Source organism: Phocoena sinus, chromosome 13 (genome assembly GCF_008692025.1).
Source record: "Phocoena sinus isolate mPhoSin1 chromosome 13, mPhoSin1.pri, whole genome shotgun sequence".
In the NCBI taxonomy this organism is placed as follows: domain Eukaryota; kingdom Metazoa; phylum Chordata; class Mammalia; order Artiodactyla; family Phocoenidae; genus Phocoena; species Phocoena sinus.
In genome coordinates this window covers 14,920,259-14,931,398 of record NC_045775.1, presented here as the reverse complement: position 1 = coordinate 14,931,398, position 11,140 = coordinate 14,920,259, and the positions used below count along the sequence as shown (strand labels likewise).

At 40.4% G+C, this 11,140-nt stretch overlaps 1 protein-coding gene across 1 annotated transcript; it reads left to right on the top strand.

Annotated features, from left to right (window-relative positions):
• The first annotated feature begins 2,210 nt into the window (after window positions 1–2,210).
• TTC32 (tetratricopeptide repeat domain 32) lies at window positions 2,211–10,428 on the top strand. The gene is made up of 3 exons (XM_032653425.1): window positions 2,211–2,691; window positions 7,207–7,373; window positions 8,118–10,428. The coding sequence occupies exons 1-3, from the start codon at window positions 2,540–2,542 to the stop codon at window positions 8,243–8,245; spliced, it is 447 nt and encodes a 148-aa protein (XP_032509316.1). The 5' UTR covers window positions 2,211–2,539; the 3' UTR covers window positions 8,246–10,428.
• The last annotated feature ends 712 nt before the right edge of the window (window positions 10,429–11,140 follow it).

The following is an 11,140-nucleotide window of genomic DNA, read 5'->3' as shown; positions in this document are numbered from 1 at the left end:
ATTTAGGAGAAGAAAAAAATGAGGTGAAATGGGAATTCCCTTGTGATCCAGTGGTTAGGACTCCACGCTTTCACTGTCAAGGGTGCAGGCTCGATCCCTGGTAGGGGAACTAAAATCCCGCAAGCGCCGCTGTGTGGCCAGAAAAAAAAAAAAGAGGTGAAACTGAAGAAATTGCTGTTCTGTAAGTTTTCTTCATAATAAGAGCTCTTTGTTTTTAAGAGATTTCTCAAAAATTAAAAGAAAAAGTAGACATTAGAGTTTCTATTTTATTTACTCATTTCTTATTTGGCACAGTTTAAATTTCCAGTTAGTAAAATATAGAGGAATTTAGAGAAAAATGAGAAACCTCTACATACCCACTATAATAGCTAGAATTGAAACTGACAAGTGTTGGTGAAGATATGGAGTAATTGAAACCCTCATACATTGCTGGGGGAAATGCAGAGTAGTACACCCACTCTGGAAAAGTTGAGTTTTAGAAGTTCTCTATATATATGTATAGTGTATGTGTGTGTATACACATATTTTTAAATTTTATTTATTTATTTATTTTTACTATCCCAGTCAGTGACAGGGAAACCTTACTGAGGCCCCTAGCCATGGGGCTCAGGCAGGGGGCTGCCCTGCAGAGGAAGTAGGAACTCGTGGAGGAGTCTTATTTGACTTTCTTCTCAGGGCACAGGCTGTTGTTGTGGCCACACTTCTTGAGGCAGATGACAGTGTGGGGTTAAAGGCAAGCATGACGCTTTCAGCAGATCATCTTATAGTTGTATTGCTGGCTGAGCTGGCTGAGGGAAGTCTTGATGATGCCACCCTGCAGGCAAAGCACCGAGTGCAGGTGGACTGTGTGGAAGCCGGGCAAGAGAGTCGGAGAGGGACAGCAACTGAGCCTGGGCCCAGCAGCTCAGTCACGGGGCAGGGCCCTCCAGTGTCCTGTAGACCAGAGCTTCCCAAGTGTGATGGAGACGCCATGTCAGATCCCTTCGTCCTGTGAGTAGATGGACACACCAGCCCAAACCTGCTCCACAGAACCTCCATCTTTGCATTTCACACCCATATCAGATACATGATTTGCAGATATTTTCTCTTACTCTCTGGGTTATTTACTTTGTTGAGTCTTTTAATGCACAAAAGTTTTTACTTTTCATGAAGTCCAGTTTATTTTTTCTTTTGTTGCCTGTCTCTTTGGTGTCATAGCCAAGAAATCATTGCCAAATCCAATGTCATGAAGCTTTTGCTTTATGTTTTCTTCTAAGAATTTTTAATCTTTAGCTCTTACGTTTAGGTCTTTAGTCCATTTTGAGTGAATTTTCTAATATGCTATTTAGGTCCCACTTCGTTCTTCTGCATGTGGATATATCCAGTTTTCCCACCACCATTTATGGAAAAGACTGTCTTTATGCCAATACCACACTGTTTTGATTACTGTGCTTTAGTAAGTTTTGAAATCAGGATGTGTAAGTCCTCCAGCTTTGTTATTTTTCAAGATAGTTTTGGCTATTTGGAATCCCTTGAAATTTCTTATGATTTCTAGGATGGAGTTTTATATTTCTGTAAGAACATCATTGGGATTTTGATAGGGATTCCATTGAATCTGTAGATTGCTTTAGTACGAACATGGTTTGTCTATGGCTTTGTTTCATCAATGTTTTGTAGTTTTCATCTAACCAAGTCTTTCATCTCCTTGGTTAATTCCTAAGTATTTTATTCTTTTTAATGCTATGTTAAATGGAATTGTTCTCTCAGGACTGTTCATTTTACGTAATTCTTACTTGGATTAAACATATTGTGCTTAATACATTACTACATGGGTTTCCCTTTGGCATAAAGGGCCTGGCAATGCAAACTGACGTCCTCGACCCCAGACTATTAACACAAAATACTATTCAATTAATCCTTACACTATTCTAGAAGTTCAAAAAGGTTGATAAGTTTGCAGTCTAGAGCCTTGGAGTTAATAAATGGTAGTGTTTGAAACTGGACTCAGGTCCATGTGACAACTAAGCTCATGGGATTTCGACATAAAATGTCTCAGTGTAACCACAGCCTACTTAGAACAACCTCTAGCAGGTGGACGCAGGAACCGGAAAAGTGCTACAACAAATCCGTGGGTCCTTTAGCCATTCATAAAACAAACCTACATCTTTTCCGCTTCCGGCACCGCCCCCCTGCCCCCACCATTCACTGTAACAAAGGGCAAACTCCTTGCGACACGTAACCACGGACTTGGAAACCAGTTTGGGAGTCGATCTACTGCTTTTCTGGAGACAGGCAGGCGAGACCAGCAGTAACAAGAGAACTGCACCTCACAGGGGTCTGTCTGCCCAAGCTTTCCTGAAGCACCTGCGCTCGCCACCAGCAGCGTCATTAATCCCGCGAGACGACGGGTCCGCGGAAGGCACAAAATTCCCCCTTTTCTAGAGCCCAGGTTTTTGCCGTCAAGTTAAATTCCGGGGTGCGGAAGTAGCTTTGTCGTGCCGCCTGTAATCGCTCAGAAATCAACCCCAGTTCTACACGGAAAGCTAGGCCTCCGACCGCTATGGAAGGGCAGCAAGGGCAAGAAAAGCTCACGACCCTAGCGCTTGCCCAAGCTCATTTCCAGAAGGGCGAGTACGCGGAGGCCGAAGCGCTGTACTCCGCTTACGTTCGCCAGTACGCCTGTGCGGCCTCCGAGGGAGAGGCGTCCGGGAGGTAAGTATCGCGAGAAGTGGACACAGCGGGACCTCTGCAAGGTGGGCGGCAGGGTCCGTCTAGTCTGGTTTTCGGCTACCCGAGCTCACCGGCGCAGCGGGCAGACGTTTGTCTTTCCAGAAAGGCAGTGAGGGAGCATCCTAGAGCGCAGCCCTCTGCGCGTTCCTCTGGGACACCCATGAAGGTGTCCGAACACCGGGGCGCCGGCTGCCTTTCACCTCGAGTGTCCGTCCCCATTCTATGTTACTCTGATCCAGAGTCTTAGAGCGAGACCTGGTGAGGGCGAGGTGCCGTGGGGGCCACGCTAGCACACAGTACCGCAGCTCCGCGACATCACAGCAGGTGTTTTGTTTTTCACTGTGAAAAATTTAAATATATGGAAATGGTGTAATGAACCTCCAGGTAACCATCACAGGGCTTAAGCATTATCAGTTCATCCAGGGCATATTATTCATCCATTGATGTTTCAGAGTGCATTTCTAGATATTAAGGATTTAAAAAGGTGTAACCACAGTATCATTAGCACATAATTGCTAATGTCAAGTTTTGGAATTTTCCTGGTTGATCAATAAAGGTTGTTTCGTTTTGTTTGCTTGTTTGGTTGGTTTTTAGCAGTTGGTTAAAGTCGGGTTGCACGTCAAGTCTTTTAGCCTTTAAGGCTCCCCTTCATTTTTTTGCCTTGCAGTTCATTTGGTGAGGAAACCGGGTCATGTGTCCTGAGAGTTTCCCGTATTTTGGATTTGCTGAATTCATCCCCCTGATGTAATTTAATATGGTCCTCTGTCTCCTACATTTCTTGTGAGTTGGTAGTTAAATCTTGAGGTTTGTTTTGATCCAATTCAGATCCAGAATTATGGTGAGAACACTATTGTAGGTGGTGTTGTGTCCTGTCAGAGAACATGTAATGTCTTTTTTTTTGTGATGTTAGCAGTCTTGATACCGACTAGGGTTCTTGGCCTTCCCCAATCAATAGAAACTGATGAGACTAGACAAGAAATTCAGGCAAGGCTTTCTTGGGGCCCCTGCTGCAGCCGGAGGGAGCAAACACAAGTAACAGATTCCCTTGCTCCCCGAGGAGGGGCGAGCTGGTTCCTTATAAGGGGTGAGGGGAGGGGGTGTGTCCGGGGTCCGGCTGGCTGGAGGGGTGGCTTAGGCGGTCTGCCCACCCCTTTGGGGGCGTTGAGTGCAGGGGGCATGCGCGGTGCCCTGCTTTTGCTCCCGACACCTTGTTTTTGCTCCCGGCTCTTCAGAAATGGCAGTTGGCGTTTGTTTTTGTTTTTGGTCTTGTACCTTGTCCATAATTTGCACCAACTTTTTAGTCCCGTATAGTTTCTTTGTATTTTGTTGCTCAAGGAGATGTTTGTCCAGGTGCAAGCACTGCAGCAAAGGGTCCCGGGTCCCAGCTTGTCTCAACCTCACCTGCTAATACCTACTCTCTCAAAGCATCTTGGATTTATTCTTGAGTGTGTAGCATGTGCTGTACTCCAGGTTTTGCCTTTGTTGTTCTTGTTGATCGTGTTGAGTGGTCCAGGATGAGAAAAGAAAGGGCAGCTGAATGAGCAGGCTTTTTGACAGTTTTGAGCTGTCTGCACGATCACCCTCCTCTCCCCTCAAGGATTTGATTTTTCTTGACAGGATGCCCGCTAGTCTTATTTGTATGAGGCTTATGATTCTTCTCCTGTTTGTTAAACTCCCACGGAATTAAATCAGAAACATTTAGTGGCTTTCTTATTTCAGTCATACACCAGACTAATAGTTAATAGAAGTTTTGGGACAAGCAATAAGATGGTACCCACCCCTCCCAAAGTTAGTAATCATAGAAAATGTAGTTTTCTATTCTTGTTTCAAGCTCTAAGCATAGACTTATCTAGTAGGTTAAATTTTTTTTTATTTTTTATTGAAGTATAGTTGCTGTACAATATATGTTACAGGTATACAGTATAGTGATTCACAATTTTTAAAGGTTATACTCCATGTATAGCTATTATAAAATATTGGTTATATACCCCGTGTTGTACAATATATCCTTGTAGCTTTTTTTTTTTTTTTTTCGGTACGCGGGCCTCTCACTGTTGTGGCCTCTCCCGTTGCGGAGCCCAGGCTCCGGACGCCCAGGCTCAGAGGCCATGGCTCACGGGCCCAGCTGCTCCGCGGCATGTGGGATCCTACCAGACGGGGGCACGAACCCGTGTCCCCTGCATCATCGGCAGGCGGACTCTCAACCACTGCGCCACCAGGGAAGCCCCCTTGTAGCTTATTTTATACCGAATATTTTGTACCTCTTAATACCCCACCCCTGTATTGCCCCTTCCCCCTTCCCCACTGGTAACCACTAGTTTGTTCTCTATATCTATGAATCTGCTTCTTGTTTGTTATATGCACTAGTTTGTTATATTTTTTAGACTTATCTAGTAGGTTTCAAAAAGGATTCGTCAGCAACAGGCATCGATGCCTCTAGTCTTGTTACTCCTCCTCCTTTTTTCATCTCAGCCTGAGAGCACAAATTTGTTATGTGGCAAATGTAATTTCTGCCCCTTACCAGCATTGGAAAGAAAATCTGTGGAGGTTTAGCAGAAGGTTGCTCAGCACACCTGCATGGACCTTCTAATTTCCTTATAGTTCTGAAATTCTTCTAGGAACTCATGGTTAAACTGAATTCTGTCATTTCAACTTTCTTCCTTAAATATATCTTTTAGGGTTCGTTTATTTTTAAAACAATGGGTCAGTGAATCATTTTGAAACAGTATTCACAGTCTTTGTATGCCTGCCACTCTGAATGGTTTATAACGTTTTCTTTTAACATCCAAAAGTGCAGCCTTAGCCATAAACCTAATTTCCAAATATATTTTTTTCTTTGCTAAAGTTAGTAAGTGCAAAGAAAAAAAAATCTTTTGGATTAGGTGACTTGGTTATATTCCATCCAAGTAAACACTATCATTACAAAATTCTCAGTATTAAAAAAATTCGGCTTTAGCTGTTAGCCCATGTCTTTAAAATATGAAACGATTTCCATATGGAGAGTAGGCTTTTAGAATTTGTTGTAATGAGATCTGATTCTAAATCAAACATTTGATGATCCTCTGATAATAAGACACTTATAACAAAGTTTTGAAGCTTAGAAATTTAATGACTAAAGCCTTACCGAGTCCTGAGGCTGCATTTTTCTTCATACTCTTTACTGGGCAGCAGTTCAGCTATATCATAACAGAGAGAGATAAACGGAGTGTCCCTTCTTGTTCACTAGGATTTAACGGTGGTGCTAGCGGCATCTAGAAGTGTCCATGTACCCAGTCTCTCTCAGTCCTAGCTCACAGAAACAGACATTTTCTAAAGTTGCAGTGATTCCTTTCCATTGTTAGGAAACTTAAACTTGAAGGAGACCCCTAGGCTGTGAGTACCGCTCCTAACAGCAGTAATTACAGCCCCTGTCTGAGATCTCAAGGATCAAGAGGTTAAGAGAAGTAACTTTTAATAACACTGACTGCAGTCACAAATATTTTCTGAGAACTAGGCTTTGAACTGTGGAGTATAACGAAGAATGACAGCTGAGTTTAGCCTGCATCTTCCCTGTTTGGTTCAAATTTGAGAATCCTCTTTGAAAAAAAAGAAAGGAAAACAGAATCATCTCTGACATGGAGCAGAGCCCACTGATATTCTCTGTGTAGAAGATTTGTCCAGCAGAGGCTGGTGTGTGTGTGTGTGTGTGTGTGTGTGTGTGTGTGTGTGTGTGTGTGTGTCCTGTTGAGCTGGTGGCTGGTCAGAGCTGCCTGGGTGTCTATCTAACCACTCACAGGAGGCTGCTCACTCAAAGCTCCTTGGACCACCTCTGGAGCCCTCAGATGCGGTGCCGTTTCTGCACACAGGACCCCCAGTGTGGACCAGAGCCATGATGTCCCACTAGCAGGAAGCCAGTCTGGCCTTGGGAAGGATACCTGCTGAGGCTGGAGGGAGGGCGATTCTATCCCCAGAGAGCACTCCCTAGGGATCAGCATGTTGATTTTTCACTTAGAGTTAACCTCTGTTTCTTTACTGGTGGAAAATGAGTTAAAATCTCAGTGTTTTGAGATCATTTAAAAATTTGAGGATAAAACTGATTCACTTTATGACATGTCCGTAGCACACTTGAACTTTGGGCTGGCTTTCCCTCCTTGCTTCATTCAGTTCTGAGCTGTCTTCTTTGCCTCACTGGCATGTGCTTTAGAAAATAAACATTTTCATATTATATTCAACAAAACAAGTTGACAATGAACAGGGGCTTTGAACACACAGTAAAATGAATGTGCTTTTCAGATTGACATTGCAGTGCTATATAACCTTGCAAATGTAGAAACCAGGATTAAACAAAAATTGACTCCACTGCTTTATTTCCTTGCACTTTGTTTCTTCCGCTTGGTTTTTCAGTGTAGATACTGCATGTTATAGGCTATGAGTTTGACAACACCCAAAAGAGAATGAAAGGGGAAGCAAGAGGAATTTGGCAACACTGTGTTTTTAATGTGAACTTTTTGTTTAAAGCAAATGCAGCCCTGAGGATTTGGCTACTGCATATAACAACAGGGGGCAAATCAAGTACTTCAGGGTGGATTTTCATGAAGCCATGGATGACTACACATCTGCCATAGAAGTCCAACCCAATTTTGAAGTTCCATATTACAACAGAGGGTTGATATTATATAGGCTGGGTAAGAATCTTTTTCCCCCCTTTTGTCTTTGACTGTATTCTGTGAATTCAGAACTCTCAAATGTTGTAAAACTAATGTAGCAATCATCCAGTGTGAAAGTGATGTGAAATTTAGGTTTAGAGCCTGGAGCAAAGGAAGCCTACCTGAATTTATTTTAGGCTTTCAGTAGGTGTTACAGACCACAGCGGGGCACTGGGATGGGAATTGGACCTGGGCACCGGAGTGAGAGTGATCCCATTACTTTGTGCCTCTGCATCCCCAGCTGCGAAATGAGGGTAATGCTTCTGATCCCCTGGGAAACTTTTCTGAGTTAAAATCTTTGAAGGCATACAAGACAATATAAAGTGAAGGGGCTTTAGATTCTTGGACTAAAGGGACTGTTAGGATCGTTTCTCATTAAAGTGTTAAAAAGAATATTATTTCCTGTTTCTTAATTTACTGTAATTATATAAAATAGGTGATACGATTTTGTTGAAATTTTGTGATGATTTAGGCTATGTACCTGTTAAATGCCAGTACGTAAACGCATAACTAATTTTAAGTGTATTGATCTGTAAGGGTACACAAAGTTACTGTGATTCAAACATCCCTACATCATTATCAAGAGGAAAATATTCCTTTAGTAGGAGTGGTTGAAAGCTTGTAAATATAAGAGCAAAAGTATATGTATCCAAACTTTGCTATGAATAATATATAGAAATACTCAGTGTTTTTTCTTTTCCATTTTTTTGGGTTCCGGTACAGGATACTTTGATGATGCTTTGGAAGATTTCAAGAAAGTATTAGACTTAAATCCTGGATTTCAAGATGCTATTTTGAGCTTAAAACAGACTATTCTAGACAAAAAAGAAAAGCAAAAAAGAAATTATTGAAAATTTTAACTTAGTTGGAAACTAACTCATGATCCACCTGGCATCTCATTGTCTTTAATTTAAAGCTGGTGTTAAGCTATTTTGATTTATATTTAAGATAAAGAGATTCATGCATCATCACTGAAAGTTAAATGATGTACTTAAGGTAGTTAATTTCAGATTGAGTAACTATGTTGAGTGGGTATGCTTTTATGAAGTGTAAATAAGTAAAAAGAATGTATAATTGTATATTATTACAGTAAAATATTTAAAGAAATGTGTGGTATTTTCTTCAGTAAAACTATTTATTTTGCTATTTTTTATTCCCAACTTTTTATTAAAAAAATCTTACCTCTGCAGAAAATTGGAAGTATAGTACAATAAACACTTATAAACTTTTCACTGAGGTTCACCAGTTGTTAACATTGTGTCGCATTTGCTTTTTCTCTTTACTTAAATATATAACTTTTTGCTGAGCCACTTGAAAATAAGTTGCACAGATATCATAATACTTTACTCCTAAATATTTCAGCCTGCATTTTCTAAGAATAGAGACAGCCTTCTTTATAGCCACAATACCGTTATAATACCTAATAAAACTAATAATTCTATAATATCATCCATACCCAGCCCATATTCGAATTCCCCAATTGTTTCCAAAATGTCTCGTGTAGATTTTTATTTCTGGATCTGGAGTCAATCAAGTTACACTGCATTTTGTTGTTAAGTCTCTTTGTGTTCTTTTAATCTACAATAGTCCCCTGGCCATTTTCTCCCCATGGTATTCACTTTGAGAGCAAAGCTATTTTATGTAGCTAGGCTAGAGAGACATAACATTTGGGCTTAAAAATAAACACATGTCTTGCATGAGAGCAATTTGAAAGAATTCAACTTACACTTGATTTTCTCTAGTAATCATTGATAAGGCAGTTAAGATTTAAATATCGAGCATCGTTTGTCTCTGGATAATGACACTAATACTCCCATCATCAACATTTACTGAATACTCGCTATAAGCCAAGAACTGTTCACACTCTATATAATAAATTGTGAGTGGAATGGGGGTGATGAGAGAGGTGAGAAACTGACAGAAAGCACTTAGTAAATAGAAGGCTTTTTAAAAATCTATTTTATTTGGGTGCTGCAACGCTCGATTAGGCTATGATGAAGCTTTCGAGAGCTGGGAAGGATCTGAAGGGAAAACGAGCCAGAGACACCATGTCTCACCTACATTTGTGTGTGTGTGTGTTTATTGTTGAGGTTTGGCTTTCAAAGATTCAGAGCCTGTATCTGGGGATCTCCCAAACTAGTTTATTATTGCTGTGGCAAAAACTGTTCTGGGGTGGAAATTGCCCTAATCAGGAGAAAAGAGTATGTTTGCCCAGTGTCTCCAGAGGAGGGCTCAGCATAACTACTGTGACCTTCTCAGATGCAATCACCATCATCACCCTTAAAAGGGTGTTTTGTTCTGTTTTGTTTTGTTTGAGTTTAAGTGATCTCATAAAGCAGAGGACGTAATTGCCTCGTTTGTAATTCATAAATAATATCTGGCAAAATACATGAAGAATTTGGGCTGCAGGTGAATGAATATTAAAAGGAAATGAAGTTTGAAAGGAAACTAAAATCTCTATTTCTGGAATGATTCACATTTTCCAGTATGACTTATCTTATGTTGGAAATGTCTTTGAAAGAATTTATAAGGTTGCATTAAAATGTAGAAAAATTCCTCTTAAGATAACTTGTTTTAAAAACTTATTTTACAACTTACTAAAAAAATAAAATAAAAAGCAAAGTCCGTAGACCTTGGGAAGGTTTAAAGCCAGTCTATCCTGAAAATCAAATACTTAAAAAATGCTTCGATAACTTTATTTTCTCTTGGCTTATGTTCTCTTTTCTTTACTCTTGACTGGGATCAGATGTAATATGAAAAAAAGCTTATTAAAAATTTAATTTGGTTTTGTAGGGTTTTATTATTCAACGTTTCTTCATCCTTTATCAGAAAAAAGTCACTCAAGTTCAGAATCAGCACTTGCTGATTTGGAACCCAGACACTTACTTACTTTTCTCAAGTTACCGGAAATAACTAAAGAATAATATATTTTCCTCATGTATTTTCTTCAAAACTTCCGACATTACACATTCAGATTCTAAATTTCTGATTGACTAATACCTTTGCTATCTGCCTTTTTTTAAAGATGTTTTTGATGTGGACCATTTTTAAAGTCTTTATTGAATTTGTTACAGTATCGCTTCTGTTTTATGTTTTGGTTTTTTGGCGGCGAGGCATGTGAGATCTGAGCTCCCTGACCAGGGATCAAACCCGCAGCCCCTGCATTGGAAGGCGAAGTCTTAACCACTGGACCACCAGGGAAGTCCTGCTATGTACCTTTTAAAAAAGACGTTATTTTATGTTTGCTGTTGTTTATATTTCCCACATTTCAGTATATGTTGAGCTCTTTTTCTACTAGAAAAGTGCCCAAACTATATTGTTTTCCAGTTTTTTTCTCTCTACAAACAAGGCAGAAAATTGGCGTTTGTTTTAAGGTTTGTCCTTTACAAAGTAAGGTAAGAGAGAATAAATGGATATAAATTACTTTTGAGCTTAGAAAATAACTTTTAACTCTTAAGCACAGAGCTTTTTTTTTTTTTTTTTGTCTGAAATCTGGAACTGAATGAAGCATGTGGACTTCCTTTATGATAACAAACCACAGCCCAGCTGCTGGATGAGCAAATGAAATTTCCAAGTCAGCTTTTAATCATTATCTGTTTGCCCTTTTCTAGATTTTTTCTGTTTTTTCTGCCTTTCACTGGCCTCTCTACCCCTTCCTCCCACAACACTATACAGTCTTAGCCTTCCGCCGTTTCGCAGGTCTTCGTCTTCCTCAATGGGCAGAATATATTTCCGCCCTGCCACTC